The sequence below is a fragment of the Pristiophorus japonicus genome, chromosome 7 (genome assembly GCF_044704955.1).
Source record: "Pristiophorus japonicus isolate sPriJap1 chromosome 7, sPriJap1.hap1, whole genome shotgun sequence".
NCBI classification, from domain to species: Eukaryota; Metazoa; Chordata; class Chondrichthyes; family Pristiophoridae; genus Pristiophorus; species Pristiophorus japonicus.
The window spans coordinates 16976290-16994563 of NC_091983.1; the positions used below are offsets into that span (position 1 = coordinate 16976290).

General features: G+C 44.4%; 1 protein-coding gene across 1 annotated transcript in view; it reads right to left on the reverse strand.

Annotated features, from left to right (window-relative positions):
• The window catches only part of LOC139267082 (collagen alpha-1(XIX) chain-like), a 679874-nt gene that overhangs the window by 92648 nt on the left and 568952 nt on the right, over positions 1 to 18274 (reverse strand). Inside the window, exons 40-43 of the mRNA XM_070884859.1 lie at positions 13195 to 13236; positions 3817 to 3933; positions 1553 to 1606; positions 188 to 241 (exon numbers count right to left, since the gene is read on the reverse strand). Of these exons, the coding sequence (XP_070740960.1) occupies positions 188 to 241; positions 1553 to 1606; positions 3817 to 3933; positions 13195 to 13236 (267 nt within the window). The remainder of the gene's footprint in view (positions 1 to 187; positions 242 to 1552; positions 1607 to 3816; positions 3934 to 13194; positions 13237 to 18274) is intronic.

Genomic DNA, 18274 nt, shown 5'->3' on the forward strand with positions numbered 1-18274 from the left:
CAATTAACTCCATTCAGCACTTCTCATCACCGTTTTACAAACGGTTGGATGGCTAGTTCTGAGTTTTGCCTGGTTTATAAAGGCACCGAGATGAACCAACCAACTGATAGTATCCCATCCACATAAGCATCTGTGTGTATCATCCGCCAACACAACATCTGCAGAGTTTTAGGCTCAGCACACTCACCTCGTCTCCTTTCTCTCCGACAGGCCCAGGGATTCCACGTTCACCTTTGTTTCCCTTTGAAAACATAAAAAAAAACTCAACTCATTGACGTCTCGGTTTTCAGAAACAGATCCCTTGTCAACAGCTGTGGTGGGAGAGGCACATCTGTGGTGCAGCGCCGAATGATATGCCAATCAGATTCACTCGTTTCCTGAAAGCCCCGTCAGGTGATATATTGGGACCCACTCGAGGGTGCTGGTGGATTCTGAAACATTGGCCATTCAAGACTGTTTCCAGGCATCAGGCGGTTTGTGAAGCCAGTGCTGCATGGTATCACTGGGCGGGATTGCCGCTGGGTGTGACTTCTAACCCGCCCAGTTAAAATCGCATCAGGGTCCTACTTGCTGAGGGAGGGGACCCAAAGCGATTCTTGCAATTTTAACCGCTCGCCCACTCCGGTCCGGCCGGACGGTTGGGTTAATTAATCACCCCGGTAACACCAGCACTGCAACCAGCTCCATTTTTGAAGGAGCCTGTTGCCAGCTGTCAAAGGGGCCTGCCTGTTTCAGGTGACGAGCCCCATTTGATATAGAAATCGGAGTCCAATGACGTAAATAGGACGCCGATTGCCACTTTTGATCGGCACTGGTCGGAGCCGGAACGTACAGGCTCTGCCAGATCCACGGGTGATGGAAGCGAAGAGGCCTTGCCAAAGATAAGAGTTGAATTATTTTTCTGGGCCCTGGAGGAGCAGGAGTGCTCAAATTGGCAGGGCCTTTTTGTCGCCGGGATGGGTGGCTGGTAAGCCCGCCCGCTCTGCCAGTCAGTCATCGAAAGGTCAAAATCGGCCATGGAGTATGGGAGAATTTCCCTGTGACAAATAAGATTTTCTATCAATTGCCTATTGCTGATCTTTTGCCATCTGTTTTTTCACAGCCCACTTCTAATAACCGCTGTGCTCCTCCAATTCAGGCCTCTTACACCCTTCTAATTTTCATCGCTCCTCTAAATATGGCTCTTGCGCATCTCCAATTTTAAACACTCTACTATTGGCGGCCATGCCTTCAGCTGCCTAGGCCCCAAGCTCTGGAATTCCCTCCCTAAACCTCTCCGTCTCTCTACCTCTCTCTCCTCCTTTAAGACGCTCCTTAAAACCTAACTCTTTGACCAAACTTTTGGTTATCTGTCTTAATATCACCGATTTCAAATTTTGTTGGCTAGCACTCCTGTGAAGTGCCTTGTGACATTTTACTATGTTAAAGGCCCAGTATGAATGCAAGTTTCTGTTATAATAGTTTATCTTTCATTACTTTTTTTCTGCATTGTCTTGTTTTTATGTAAGGAAGAGCTGAAAACATCACAGTGAGAAGAGAGTGTCATACCCACCTTTAGCCCATCTAATCCAGGAATTCCAGGTGGCCCCTTGGGTCCCAGGTCACCCTACAGGAAAGTAATTGCAAGATTTAAAAAAACAAGGAAGTACTGTTGGACACTATAAGATAAATTCATGGATCCCATGCTCAAAGGGAGTGTGGTTGGGAGAAGAGGTGCAACAGCCCTATCTCTGACCCACATTCCCCTGGTGTGCGCGATCGATGAATTTACCCTTATATACCTTTAATGCACCAAATACAAAACTCATAAGAAGAAAGAATCATTTAACCACTTAATTACTAGCTCATCTTCAGAGTGCCTGGACTCTCTTACCCATTTACTTGGATAGTTGATCATGATATCTAGTCTAAGCATGAAAGTGTTTACTTTTGTCTGAACCATGCATAAACTTTCCTGACAATTAATTTCTTTTTAGAAAAGACACTACTTCGCCTTCTGTTTTCCTGGCCTGAGCAGGGGCTTTTAGCTGCATAAGAACATAAGAATTAGGAGCAGGAGTAGGCCATACGGCCCCTCGAGCCTGCTCCACCATTTAATATGATCATGGATCTTCCACTTTCCTGCACTATCCCCATATCCCTTGATTCCCCTAGACTCTAAAAATCTATCGATCTCAGCCTTGAATATACTCAACAACTGAGCATCCACAGACCTCTGGGGCAGAGATTTCCAAATATTCACAACCCTCTGAGTGAAGAAATTCCTCCTCATCTCAGTCTTAAATGGCCGACCCCTTATCCTGAGAATATGCCCCCTAGTTCTAGGCTCTCCAACCAGGAGAAACAACCTCTCAGCATCTACCCTGTCAATCCCTCTCTTATATGTTTCAATGACATCACCTCTCATTCTTCTAAACTCCAGAGAGTATAGGCCCAGTCTACTTAATCTTTCGCTATGTGCTTATTCCTCTCTCACAGCACTGGAATGCAGATCCCTCTCAGTGAATTCAAACTCTCAAAATGTGTATTGTTTGGTGTCTTTGTGAAGTGGATGTTTCCTCTTTTCACCAGAGTAGCATTCTCACAATCATTGGCAAAAGATCTAGCAGGGAGATGAGGAGACATTTTTTTCACTCAGAGACATGTCAGGATCTGGAATGCTCTACCTTAAAAAGATGGTGGAAGCTGATTCCATAACTAATTTTAAAAGGGATTTGAACAGATGCTTGAGGATGAGGAAGTTACAGGGTTACGGACCGACAGCTCTTTCATGGGGCCAGCACAGGCACGACGGGCCGAAGGGCCTCCTTCTGTGCTGTAAGTTTCTATGATTCTACATTATCTCTGCTCCTACACCAATTGGTAGGTCTGGCCGGGTTTCCTATTAAAATTAACAGTTGTTAAAAAGCTTATGCATCAGGTGGACATTTGCTATCATCTGATTCACATCCCAGAACCTGGAAGCAGGCTGCTTGGTATAAGGATGTATGAGGACTGTAGTTTGCGTTTCTTTATTTACAAAGGCCAGATATTTGTATTTTCTTAATTGATAAATGAGAGTTTCTTCAAATAACAATCTTAGACCTATTGTTTAAATTCCTCCTTAGAGCAGTGAAGGTTAAGGGGAGATTTAATTGATGTGTTCAGAATCATGAACGGTTTTGGTGGAGTAAATAAGAAGATACTGTTTCCACTGGCAGGAGTATTGGTAACCAGAGGACACAGATTTAAGGTGATTGGACAAAGAACTGGAGGGGAGATGAGATTTTTTTTTAACGCAGTGAGTTGTGGTGGTCTGGAATGCGCTGCCTGAAAGGGCGATGGAAGCAGATTCAGTAGTAACATTCTAAAGGGAATTGGATAAATACTTGAGGGGGAAACATTTTCAGGGTTATGGGGAAAGAGCGGAGAAGTGGGGCTAATTGGATAGCTCTTGGCACAGGCACGATGGGCCGAATGGCCTCTTTCCGTATTGTATGATTTTATGATTCACAACAAACGCTGCACAATATCACTGAAATTCCCAACAACTGTTGGTTAAAAGGACAAGTGAAAATTTCCAAACTGTTGCAACAGACCCACTCTCTGAGCTGTGGTGCCATGGGGAAGTCGATATAAGCCTGCTTTCACTGTATAGCTGCAGCCAATTCATTTTGAAACGCTAATGTGAGGTTTGGTTGATTTTTCAAAAACGGGCGATTAATTGTAATCTTCTTTTACTTGCAGTACAAGTAAATTCTCTTTTTGTTCAGATGCCAGGTGCGTCAACAACCACGGACCACGCTCTGGTCAGCTGATTTCCAAATGTTCCTTTACCTGGCTGCCATCGCGTCCATCAGTGCCGGGTATCCCGGGTACACCTCGGTCTCCTTTCATTCCAGGTAACCCCGAGTAGCCGCCTTTTCCACCAGCCAGGCAGCTACTGCACGCGTTCTGTACAAGAACAAGGAAACAAGCTCATTAAGACGGGGTGATGATGATACAAGGTAAGGTTTCTTTAGCAGCAATACCCACACTCAGAGGCCTGTACATGCAAGTTAAGCCGTGGCTAAGCAAGGGAATCAAACCTTTGGTGCCATCAGACTAGGTGACATGCGCTGGTTTGTGATTTATCGATCCACTTTGCGCCACTTTGTGATGGGCGATATGTACACAGTATAACTGCAAGCTATTGAGGGCCAGTAGTTTAATAGGGAACTTATATATGAGTGAAAGGAACCAATGAACTCAGAAGTTTGATGAGCTCTGAATTCAATATTTTAGCATTGGATTTTAGTGCCGGAGTCTGCAAGGTTCCAGTACCTGTGGGATCCGCCTGCTCCACGATGACATGCAAGCTGTGATCCTGACCAACAGATCCACCTCAGACCAATTCCACGTTTTGACCGGGGTCAATCAGGGCTGTGTCATCGCTCTTCTCGATCTTCCTTGCTGCAATGCTCCATCTCACCCTCAGCAAGCTCCCCGCTGGTGTGGAGCTAAATTACAGGACAAACGGGAATCTGTTCAACCTCCGCCGCCTCCAGGCCAAATCCAAGGTCGTCCCATCCTCTGTCATCGAACTACAGTACATAGACGACATTTGCGTCTGCGCACACTTGGAGGCCGAGCTCCAAGCCATTGTCAACACCTTCAACAAGGCATACGAGAGCATGAGCCTTACACTAAACATCCGTAAGACAAAGATCCTCTACTAATCTGCCCCCACCACACAGCATTGTCCCCCGGTATCAAAATCCTCGACAAAGCCTTGGACAACGTGGACCATTTTCCATACCTTGGGAGCCTACTGTCAACAAGGGCAGACATAGACAATGAGGTTCAATACTGCCTTCAGTGTGCCAGTACAGATTTTGAGGAAGAGAATGTTTGAAGACCAGGACCTCAAACCCGACACCAAGCTCATGGTCACAGAGCATTAGTGATACCTGCCCTCCTTTATGGCTCAGAGACGTTGACAATGTACAGCAGGCACCTCAAAATGCTGGCGAAGTACCACCAGCACTGCCTCCGCAAGATCCTGAAAATCCACTGGCAAGATAGGCGCACCAACGTCAGTGTTCTCGCTCAGGCCAACATCCCCAGCGTCGAAGCATTGACCACGCTTGATCAGCTCCGTTGAGCGGGCCACATCGTCTGCATGCCTGACACAAGACTCCTGAAACAAGCGCTCTACTCGGAGCTTCGACACGGCAAGCGAGCTCCAGATGGGCAGAGGAAACACTTCAAGGACACCCTCAAAACCTCCATGAAAAAGTGCAACATCCCCACCGACACCTGGGAATCCCTGGCCCAGGACCACCCAAAGTGGAGGAAAAGCATCCGGGGGGGGCGCTGATTACCTCGAGTCTCATCGCCGAGAGCAAGCTGAAGCCAAGCATCGACTACGCAAGGAGCGTGCGGCAACCCAGGCTCCCCACCCACCCTTTCCTTCAACCACTGTCTGCCCCAGCTGTGACAGAGACTGTAGGTCCTGCATTGGACTGAACAGCCACCTGAGAACTCACTTTTAGCATGGAAGCAAGTCGTCCTCGATTCCGAGGGACTGCTTCAGAAGCAAGAAACAATACTGGTGGCGAGTATGGGTTGGAGAATCAGAGTTCTGGTGCTATAGTCCTATCTCTAACCTGTGCTCAGGTCTCAAGTCTGTTACAGGAGTGGAACCTCACCATTTCCATCATTTTCAGTTTTCTGGTTTCACCGTAAGACTTTCATTTTTCTCCTGCTTATTTTTCTCTCTCCTTTCCCGGTGCCTTGGGGACAGGAGTGTGCCAAGTGAGCAGATAGCCTTGGCTACTGCGCTCTGCATTTGGCACCTACCTCGGCCACCTCGCCTTTAAGCATTGCCTCCGAAGCGCCCGGCCTCCCGATGAATGTCTGCTGCAACGGCAGGTGTTTTCGCCCGGCGATGCTGCAGGGGGCGGAACCGAAGTTTGGCTCCGGGGCGATACGCATGGCGATGACGTCATGATCTTCGGGCGAAGGATATCGGGGTGCAATGCCATACCGCTCCCGCAAACCTCCCGCTGAAGTTGGTGGGAGTTGATCTTCTCATCGCGACTGGTCGGTACGTGCTTAACGCTCCGTTATCGAAATTGGTGCTAAGGAGGCCAATTTCTAGGCCTTAATAATTAGGCAACTAGGGACAGACAATACATGCTGTCTTGCCACTGTTCCCAAAATACCAAGAATAAATATGAAGAAAATAACACTTTGGGCATGAACAATAATGAAAAAAAAAAGCATTTTGCTCACAGAAAATGTTATACATTTTTATTCACATGGATGTAGCACTGGGGAATATTCTCACCACAAATTTACAGAGACCTTCAAAGAGGTCTATGCTGATTTCTCTAATTGAGGTGATTTGATAGGCTAGATAGAAACTATTTCCTCTGGTGGGGGAGTTCAGGACAAGGGGGCATAACTTCACTGTTACGTTTAGAATAACTCCACAAGACTGTAACATCTTAAACTCAAACTTGTGACCTCGGTCTCCTTGTTGTAACTTCAGAGTGAAGAGGCAGCATGGTAGACTGCCTTTTATACCTGCTTGCCCAGGGTGTGCACGTGACCCTTGGGTCTCCCACAGGTGCGCCCCCTGGTGGCAAGTCTTACACATTGGTAATGTTTACGTACATAACACTCACAATTAGAGCTAGGCTGTTCAGGGGTGAACTCTTTCAACCAAAACGCTGTTGAGGTTGGAACTCAACTGAAAATTTTGAAACTGAAATTGCTAGGTTTTTATTAGTCAAGGTAATTAAGGGTTACTGAACCAAGAGAGGTAAAGAGGTTTAAGGTACAGATCAGCCATGAACTAATTGAATGGCGGAACAGACTCGAGGAGTTGAATTGCCACCTCCTGTTCCTATGTTCCTTCCTTCCTATGCTCGGTTGTGCAGATTTATACTGTAAATTCTATGCTTCAGTTTAGAGACAGATCTAGGTGGAACCAGCACAGCAGGACTGGGGTTATTCCATCTAATATCTGCTGGTTCTAGAGCTTGTGGCAATGCAAACCATATTATCAGGATTCAACTATTATAAAGGAAGATAAGAAACAGGAGCAGATGTAGGCCTTTTGGCCGTTCGAGCCTGCTCCGCCATTCAATAAGATCATGGCTGATCTACCTCAACTCCACCTTCCTGCACTATCCCCATATCCCTTGGTTCCCTTAATATCCAAAAATCTATCGATCTCCATCTTGAATATACTCAACAACTAAGCATCTACAGCCCTCTGGGGTAGAGAATTCCAAAGTTTCACGCTTTGAGTGGAAATTTCTCCTCATCGCTGTCCTAAATGGCTGACCCCTTATTCTGAGACAGTGACCCCTGGTTCTGGACTCCCCAGCCAAGGGAAACATCCTCCCAGCATTTACCCTCTTAAGCTCCTTAAGTATTTTATACGTTTCAATGAGATCATCTCTCATTCTTCTAAATTCTAGGGAATATAGGCCAAGTATACTCAATATCTCCTCATAGGACAATCCCCCATGCCTGGAATCAGACTATTGAACCTTCGGTGCACCCCCTCTAAGGCAAGTATATCCTTCCTTAGGTAAGGAGACCAAAACTGTGCACAATACTCCAAGTGTGGTCTCACCAGGGCCCTGTATAATTGCAGTAAGACTACGCCAATCCTTTTGTAATAAAGGTCAACATACAATTTGTTTTCCTAATTGCTTGCTGTACCTACTTGTTAACTTTCTGTGATTCGTGTCCAAGGACACCTAGGTCCCTCTGAACACCAACATTTCCCAATCTCTCACCATTTAAAAAATATTCTGCTTTTCTATTTTTCCTACTAAAGTGGATAACTTCACAATTCTCCACATAATATTCCATCTGCCATGTTCTTGCTCGCTCACTTAACCTGTCTATATCTCTTTCCAGCCTCCTCATAACTTAGTTCCCCACCTAGCTTTGTATCATCAATAAACTTGGATACATTACATACTGTCCCCTCATCCAAAGCATTGATATAGATTGTAAATAGCTGAGGCCGAAGGACTGATCCTTGTGGTACCCCACTAGTTACAGCCTGCCAACCTGAAAATGACCCATTTATTCTTACTCTCTGTTTTCTGTTCGTTAACCAATCCTCAATCCAATAATATATTACCCCGAATACCATGAGGCCTAATTTTGTCCAATAACCTTTTGTATGGCATATTATCAAATGCCTTTTGAAAATCCAAATACACTACATCCACTGGTTCCCCATATCTATCCTGCCAGTTATAACCTCAAAAGATTTGTCAAACACGATTTCCCTTTCATAAATCTGTGTTGACTCTGTCCAACCGTATTATGATGTTTTAAGTGCCCTGTTACTACATCCTTTATAATAGATTGTTGCATTTCCCTAGTACTGATGTCAGGCTAACTGATCTCTAGTTCTTTGTTTTCTCTCTCCCTCCTTTGTTGAATAGCAGGGTTACATTTGCTACCTTCCAATCCGCAGGGACCATTCTAGAATCTAGGGAATTCTGCAAGATCAAAATGCATCCGCTATCTCTATAACCACCCCTTTTAAAACCCTAGGATGCAGGCGATCAGGTCCAAGGGATTTGTCAGCTTTTAGTCCAATTAATTTCTCCAGTACTATTTCTTTACTAATACTAATTCCTTTAAGTTCCTCACTCTCACTAGACCTTTGGTTTGCCACTATTTCCAGAATGTTTTGGTGTCTTCTTCCATGATGACGGATACAAAATATTTGTTTGATGTCTCTGCCATTTCCCATTCCCCATTATAATTTCTCCTGTTTCTGCCTCTAAGGGACCCACAATTACTTTCACTAATCTCTTCTTCTTTACATACCTATAGAAGCTATTACAATCTGTTTTTATGTCTTTTGCTAGTTTACTCTCATTCTATTTTCTCTCTCTATCAACGTCTTGGCCAATTTTTGCTGTATTCTAAAATCCTCCCAATCCTCAGAATTACTGCTCTTTTTTGCAACATTATAAACCTCTTCCTTTAATCTAATACTATCTTTAACTTCATTTGTTAGCCATGGTTGGAACATTTTTCTCATGCGGTCTTTATTCCTTAAGGGAATGTATATTCGTTGCGAATTATGAATTATTTCTTTAAATGTTTGCCATTGCTTATCTACCGTCATATCTTTTAATCTAGTTTAGCCAACTTGGTGCTCATACTTATGTAGTTTTCTTTATTCAGATTTAAGACCCTAGTTTCGGATTTAAGTAAATCACTCTCAAACCCAATATAAAATCCTATCATATTATGATCACTTTTCCCCAGAAGCTTCTTTGCTACAAGATTATTAGTTAATCTAGTCTCATTGCACAATACTAGATCTAAAATAGCCTGTTCCCTAGTTAGTTCCTCAACATACTGATCTAGAAAACTATCTTGAATGCATTCCATAAACTCATCCTCCACACTATTACTGCAAATTTGGTTTGTCCAATCTATATGAAAATTAAAGTCCCTCATGTTACTGTATTACCCTTGTTACATGCACCTCTAATTTCCTGATTTACACTCTGCCCTACATTACAACTACTGTTTGTGGGCCTATAAACTACTGACACCAATGGTTTCTGCCCCTTATTGTTTCTTGGATCCACCCAAACTGATTCTACTTCTTGATTTTCTGAGCGAAGATCCTTTCACTCTACTGTCTTTATCCCATCCTTTATTATTGTGGCTACCCTCCTCCTTTTCCATTTTGCCTATCTCTTCTAAAAGTTAAGTATCCTGGAATAGGTCATTCCCAACCTTGGTCACTCTGCAACAATGTCTCTGTAATGGCTATTAGATCAAACCCAATTATTTCTATCTGTGCTATTAATTCATCTATTTTGTTGGGAATGCTTTGCACATTCAGATATAGTGCCTTTAGCTTTAACTTTTTTCTATTTTTCCCTGATGTCACTGATGCCCTATTACCTTTGTTACTCTCTCTGACCCTTCCTGACCCACTCTGCTTATTTTTACCCAAAGCTCTGCTCTGGTCTAGAGCCTTGATATTTCTCTTGATGCTTTTAAATTTACTCTTTCCTGAATCCTCCCACCACCGCTTCATTAGTTTAAAGCCCTGTCTACTGCCCTAGTTATTCGATTTGCCAGGACACTGGTCCCAGCCCGGTTTAAGTGGAGCCCGTCCCAACGGAACGCTTCCTCTGTCCCCAGTACTGTGGCAGTGCTCTATGAAATGAAATGCCTGCCTCCCACACCCTCTGTCTTGAATATACTCAACGACTGAGCTTCCATAGCTCTCTGGGGTAGAGAATTCCAAAGATTCACAACCCTTTGAGTGAAGAAATTTCTCCTCATCTCAGTCCTAAATGACCGACCCCTTATTCTGAGACTGTGACCCTGTGTTCTCGATTCCCCAGCCAGGGGAAACATTTTCGCAGCATTAAACGTCAAGCTCCTTAGGAATTTTATGTTTCAATTAGATCACCTCTCATTCTTCTAAACTCTCGGGAATATAGGCCTGGTCTACTCAATCTCTCCTCATAGAGCAATCCCCTCATCCCAGGAACCAGTGTAGTGAACCTTTGTTCTGGTAAGGAGAGAGAACTGTACTCACTGCTCCAGGTGTGGCCTCACCAATGTCCTGTATAATTGTAGTAAGACTTCTTTACCGTTATACAGGTTTTACCTCTCCAGTCCGGGACTCTCTAATCCGGAAACATCTGTGGTTTGGCATTAGTTGGGCCTGAGGGAGAGGAGGGTTTATTAAACAAAAGGTTTGATCGGCGATCGGCTGGAATGGTTGTCAGTCAGCCATTGTGTTCGGCCATCAGCTGAGGGAGCCGTCCACAGGCTTCCAGCACGCACACACATACAGGAGCCCGGGAGCTGTAGACAGAAAAGGGATTCCTCTATTGCCTTGTAATATGGTCAGTCCAGTATTATTGAAATGTAGCTTTCGATATGGTCCATGTGCTGGTTTTGCTTTGTCTTTGAAATGTATGGATGTTAATGATACAAAGGTTTCATGTTGGGAGCAATGTTTTGCTTGGATTTGAATGAGAATCACTTGCTTTCACTTTGAACTCAGCTTTTCATCTTTTCTGGTATAAACAGCCTAAAAAGAAAGGATTTTCTGCAATTCGCGAGGAGCTTAAAATGCCACCTGGAGATTTCCATTTGGAGTGCTTTCAGGTGACCGCTAAAGAAGTGTGAATAAATGATTTACTACTTGTTTTGCCGATTTTGTATTAATCAGCCTTTATCTTCTAACTCATGGTGATACTATTAGATGTCAGATATAGTGGCCGCAGTGACCTCCCGTGGTTCGGAAAATTCTCTGTTCTGGCACCGGTCAAGTCCCGAGGGGTTCAACTGTACTCTAATCCCTTTGTAACAAAAATTAACATACCATTTGCTTTCCTAATTGCTTGCTGTACCTGCATGTTAATTTTCTGTGATTCTTGCACAAGGACATTCAGATCTCGCTCCATTCAAAAAATATTCTGCTTTTTTGTTTTTCAAAGTGGATAACTTCACATCAATCTCTCAGCCACCAAGAGACATTAAAGTAAAGAATTATTCAGTGGACTGTATTAATCAATGATAAAAATACCAATAAGATCTCGCACTTATATCTGCAAACTTTAGAAGGGTAATGTTCTTATTACCTACTATTGGAGGACAGTTAGGCTCGCCAGGGGCACATATCAAATTTTTGGGCCAACATTGCATACAATTTTGCCAACAATTTTATAATGGGGTAGAAATTCCGACATCCCGGGCCCGTACGAAGTTTCTATGGACCCGGGAAGGCATCAGAAAAGCCGGTTTTCAGCGCGCAATGCACATGCGCTGAAAGCCAGCTTTTCCGATCTGTGAAGCTGGAGCTTGACAGATCGTAGACATATCGGGAGCGGGGACATTTCTTGGGCAAGATTGCAGGATTTACGCATATCTTGCCCAGTAAATGTCCTCAAAAGTCTTGCACCTGATAAAAGCAGGCGCAAAGCCTACTTTTACAGGTGCAAGTGTTTTAAAACACACAAAAACATGATAAAATGTAACTATAAACATATATTTTATTTTAAAAAATCTTCCCCACTACGGTAAGTTTATTTTTAACCATAATTAAAAAAAACTTTTTTAAAAATCGGGAAAATATTTTATTTTTATAGGATATAATTTCAATTAATTTTAAATATATGAGGTCTGTTTTTTAGTTTTTATTATTTTGTGTGTTTGGTTTTGTTCCCATTAATAGCACTAAGATGGCGTAGTTAGGTGAGCCTCAGTGCAATTAATGGGAAGCTGTGAAATACTTAGCTGATTGGCTGAGCAGTCACATGTGACTGCATCTTCTGCGTGATGACCCTCCGGATGGGAGCACTTTTCGCAGCGCGGGAGGAGAAGGCCTCCTCACCGGAATCCAGGGCGCCTCCGAGACCACCAGGTAAATTCGTAAAAATTCTCTGGCGAGGAGGCAATTGCCCAGGGGAAGACCTCGAGAGGAATTTCTGGGCCAATAACGTGCAGTAGATGTTCAAATTTCAGACAAGCGCTGCTAGTAGGGTGTCAACCAGTCCTGGAGTCTGCAGGAATTAAAGATTCATCTCCTGGAACACTGCTGCGAGCAACCCAGGAGGAATATGATAGGTGCATTAAACAAATTTTCATTTTCTCTGAACACTTACTTTAATAGTTATAAAAATACTAGATATGGGAAAAAGGCTGTTTGACTGGGGGGTGCGGTTGGAAGGGAGAGGTCATGTGATAGAACCCCCAGGATTACCTCCAGCTGGACTTGGCAACCTTTAACTGTTGGTGGGAGAGGCTGGACAGACAAGGGCAAAAGTTACCCCTTCTGCGCCAAGGTGTCTAGTTCTCCTAACACAGACATACTTCTTGTTGTTATGGTTACAAGGTGTCTTTAAGTGTGCAAGTAAGATTGTTGCTGAGTATTCCACAATTTCTCCTTCACTGGACCCGGCAATGCGACAGCAGAGGGCGGTTTATCTGTTGTTCATTCAGCAAAGCAGGGAAATTTCACAACAAGTCCATGAGAAATAGTTGGGACACCAGCCCTGGCGTTGCTCAGCTTCGACAAGACCAACCTATTCACGTGTTTCTAATCTGTATCAAACAATAGCAGACGTTTAAAGAATCCCTCCCTCTGTCTTTGCTTTGTCTTGCTGTTCTTCAGCCACTTGGATCACAGTAGCCGTGTTGTACGCTTACCTTGAGCAAGGCACCGATGTCTCCCATGAGAGGCAGTGCGGACTGAAATGAAACAGAACCACAGTGAGAAAAGCCATTGGGAGGACAGATTCTCCAGCCGATTATCTGAACTTCCCTGAACTTGGTTAACTGAACTGGCTGGAAATCCCAGCGTGCACTGTGTATGGAACAATTTGATAGGACAATACCATACTGCATCTCTGTGACCTAATAGTGAGGTAAATTTACAACTTTGTGCTCCCCACGTGTAACTGGAGCACATATCGAGAATTTTGGCAAGCAGGCCAACAGCCCACATGGGTTTCCATTGGCCCTACTGATCTCCAGGCCTGAATTGTGCTTCAGCACAGCTAATGTGGGAGGATCGACACCAAAAGGATGGTACATTGTAAGATTTACCCCAATGAGCAATACAGTGTGATCTTGTAATTAATTCAGGTAAATTATTCATAGAAAGAAAGAACTTGTAATTGTATAGTGCTTTTCATACCCTCAACATGTCCCAAAGCACTTCACAGCCATTGAAGTACATTATTAGTAATAATAATAATAACTTTTATTTATATAGCGCCTTTAACATAGTAAAACGTCCCAAGGTGCTTCACAGTTGTGTAACAAGACAAAACAGATAAATTTGACACTGAGCCACAAAAGACGACATTAAGGCAGACGACCAAAAGCTTGGTTAAAGAGGTAGGTTTTAAGGAGCGTCTTAAAGGAGGAAAGATAGGTAGAGAGGCAGAGAGGTTTAGGGAGGGCGTTTAGGGCTCAAACAGCTGAAGGCACATTGGAAGTGTAGACACTGTTGTGATGTCGCCAACTGCAGAGCCAATATGCCACAAACGGCAATGAGCTAATTGACCAAACCATCTGTGTTGCTTGAGGAATAAATGTTTGCCAGGCCACCAAGAGAATGCCCCTATTCTTCTTTAAATAGCAAATGGGATCTTGTACACACAACTGTGGGCCAGGCAAGGCCCCAGTTTAATGTACCATCTGAAAGACAGCAGCACCTCCAGCAGTGCAGCAGTCCCTCAGTGCTGTACTGAAGTGCCAGCCTAGATTGTGTGTTCAAGTGTCTGGGCTAGGGCTTGAATCCCTAAGAATGCTACCACTGAGCCAAGGCACACAATTACTCCATTTACCTGAACAATCATGTTTCTCAAAATGTTTGGCTAAATGGTGTCCCGTGGTATTTTTGAAATTTTAATTATTGGAGTTTCTTTTAATCTTTCCTCTAGGTTCCCTATGCCACAGAGTTGTTTTTAACCATGGGATGTGGGCGTCGCTGGCAAGGCTAGTATTTATTGTCCATCCCTAATTGCCCCTTGAGAAGGTGGTGGTGAGCCGCCTTCTTGAACCGCTGCAGTCCGTGTGGTGAAGGTGCTCCCACAGTGCTACTGGGAGGGAGTTCCAGGATTTTGACCCAGCAACGATGAAGGAATGGCGATATACTTCCAAGTCAGGATGGTGTGTGACTTGGAGGGAAACTTGGAGGTGATGGTGTTCCTATGCGCCTGCTGCCCTTGTCCTTCTAGGTGGTAGAGGTCGTGGGTTTGGGAGGTGCTTCCGAAGAAGCCTTGGCAAGTTGCTGCAGTGCATCTTGTAGATGGTACACACTGTAGCCACGGTGTGCCAGTGGTGGAGGGAGTGAATGTTTAAGGTAGTGGATGGGCTGCCAATCAAGCGGGCTGCTTTGTCCTGGATGGTGATGAGCTTCTTGAGTGTTGTTGGAGCTGCATCATCCAGGTAAGTGGAGAGTATTCCATCACACTCCTGACTTGTGCCTTGTAGATGGTGGAAAGGCTTTAAGGAGTCAGGAGGTGAGACACTCGCCGCAGAATACCCAGCCTCTGACTGCTCTTGTAGCAACAGTATTTATGTGGCTGGTCCAGTTAAGTTTCTAGTCAACGGTGACCCCCAGGATGTTGATGGTGTGGGATTCAATGATGGTAATGCTATTGAATATCATGGGGTGGTGGTTAGACTCTCGCTTGTTGTCATTGCCTGGCACTTGAGTGGCGCAAATATTACTTGCCACTTATCAGCCCAACTTGAACGTCATCCAGATCTTGCTGCATGTGGGCATAGACTGCTTCATTAACTGAGGAGTTGCGAATCGAACTGAACACTGCAATCATCAGCGAACATCCCCACTTCTGGCCTTATGATGGCGAGAAAGTCATGGCGGATAGGCCATTTCAGACTGAGATGTGGAGAAACTTCTTATCTCAGAGAGTTGTTAACCTGTGGAATTCCCTGCCGCAGAGAGCTGTTGATGCCAGTTCATTGGATATATTCAAGAGGGAGCTAGATATGGCCCTTACGGCTAAAGGGATCAAGGGGTATGGAGAGAAAGCAGGAAAGTGGTACTGAGGGAATGATCAGCCATGATCTTATTGAATGGTGGTGCAAGCTCGAAGGGCCGAATGGCCTACTCCTGCACCTATTTTCTATGTTTCTATGTTTCTATGAAGCAGCTGAAGATGGTTGGACCTGGGACAGTGCCCTGAGGAACTCCTGCAGAGATATTCTGGGGTCAAGATGATTGACCTCCAACAACCACAACCATCTTCCTTTGTGCTCAGTATGATACCAACCAGTGGAAAGTTTTCACCCCATTCCCATTGGCTTTAATTTTACTAGGGCTCCTTGATGCCATATTTGATGGGCAGCATTTGACTGAATGTGGCATCAAGGAGTCCAAAGGCAGTCTCTCTCACCTCACCTCTGGAATTCAGCTCTTTTGGACCAAGGCTGTAATGAGGTCTGGAGTCGAGTGGTCCTGCTGGAACCCAAACTGAGCATCGGTGAGCAGGTTATTGGTGAGTATGTGCCGCTTGATAGAACTGTCGATGAAACCTTCCATCGCTTTGCTGATGACTGAGAGTAGACTGGTGGGGCAGTAATTGGCTGGATTGGATTTGTCCTGCTTTTTGTGGACAGGACATACCCGGGTAGTTTTGTCGGGTAGATGCCAGTGTTATAGCTGTACTGGAACAGCTTAGCTGGAGTTCTGGAGAACAAGTCTTCAGCACAACAGCCGGGATGTGGTCAGGCCAGATAGCCTTTGCTGTATCCAGTGTGCTTAGCTGCTTCTTTATATCCTGCGGAGTGAATCGAATCGGCTCAAGGTTTCTGTGATGATGGGGATCTCAGGAGGAGGCCGATATGGATCATCCACTCAGCACTTCTAACTGAGGATGGTGGCAAACACTTCAGCCTTGCCTTTTGCACTCGGGTGCTGGGCTCTGCCATCATTGAGGATGGGGATATTCATGGAGCCTTCTCCTCCCATTAGTTGTTTAATTGTCCACCACCATTACGGTCGAAGATTGGGAGTCCTGCGGAAATCCAGGGCTAGAAGGTGCATGCACAGGAAATAATTTTCCAAGTGCGTGCTGGGAGCAAGGAACCTCTCCCACTGCCAGTGTAAATGGGAAAATCCAGTGTGTTGGCAGTTTTCCAGGCTCCTGGAAAATTACCACCACTATGCCTGCAATTGACAGAATAAGTCTCTGAGTTAAAGGGGCTGATGGTGGGGGGAGGCAGGGGGTGGAGGGAGGTCTCAGATTGGCACCTATTCTGCAGGGGGTCAGGCTGGTAGACTCTTTGTTCACCCAGGGAAGACGCAGATCCACCCATGTATATTTATAAAGGCATGTAGTACCCTGCTCCTGAATGTTGGTTGAATTTGATTATCGGGAGACAACCAAAGAAACTATCAGCTCTCTGCTAATATTAAACACAATTAAAAACATTGCAAATTGAACTTCCTTTGTAGACCAATTTTACAAGTTGGCTTCCCACTAAACTGCAGCTATACTGCAGCTAGTGTGAGATTACCTCCTCTGCCGTCAAGTCTTTCATTGCATTCCTGAGTTATATTTCTGCTGTTGTGCCAGTGTGCATTAAAAACTGCTTTACAGTGAATCAAAACCATGACACATTCCCAGTCAACCCTGTAATTTATGATTTGTGGCGAGGATTGTTTCGGACTGCAGTTTATATTGCATGGTGTTGAGCAGGTCATCCACTGGATGTTGTGAATGGCCACCATCTTACCATGTTGGGTGCTAGTTTCCATCAAAAGCCTTACTTACATAAAATTTGCATACAATGCACCCAACTCTGTACATCAATACCCTGTACAGTTGTAGCAGGACTTCTCTGTGTTTATACTCTATCCCACTTGCAATAAAGACCAACATTCCATTTGTCTTCCTGATCACTTGCTGTACCTGCATACTAACTTTTTGTGTTTCATGCACAAGGACCCCCAGGTCTCTCTGCACTGCAGCATTTTTCTCCATTTAAATAATAATTTGCTTTTTTATTTTTTCTGCCAAAGTGGATAACCTCGCACTTTCCCACATTATACTCCATCTACCAAATGTTTGAGCACTCACTTAGCCTGTCTATATCCCTTTGCAGATTTTTTGTGTCCTCCTCACAATTTGCTTTCCCACCCATCTTTGTGTCATCAGCAAACTTGGCTACATTACACTTGATACCTTCATCCAAGTCATTAATATAGATTGTAAATAGTTGAGGCCCCAGCACCGATCCCTGTGGCACCCCACTAGTTACTGTTTGCCAACTGGAAAATGACTCATTTATCCTGACTCTGTTCTCTGTTAGTTAGCCAATCCTCTCTCCATGCTAACATATTACCCCCAACCCTGTGAACTTTCATCTTGTGCAGTCACCTTTTACGTGGCACCTTATCGAATGTCTTCTGTAAATCCAAATACACCACATCCCCTGGTTCCCCCTTATCCATCCTGCTCATTACATCCTCAAAGAACTCCAGCAAACATGATTTCCCTTTCATAAAACAATGTTGACTCTGCTTGACTGAATTATGCTTTTCCAAATGTCCTGCTACTGCTTCCTTAATAATGGACTCCAGCATTTTTCCAACGACAGATGTTAGGCTAAATGGTCTATAGTTTCTTGTTTTCTGTCTGCCTCCTTTTTAAAATAGGGGCATTACATTTGCTGGGACCTTCCCAGAATCCAGGGAATTTTGGTAGATTACAACCTATGCATCCACTATCTCTGCAGCCACTTCTTTTAA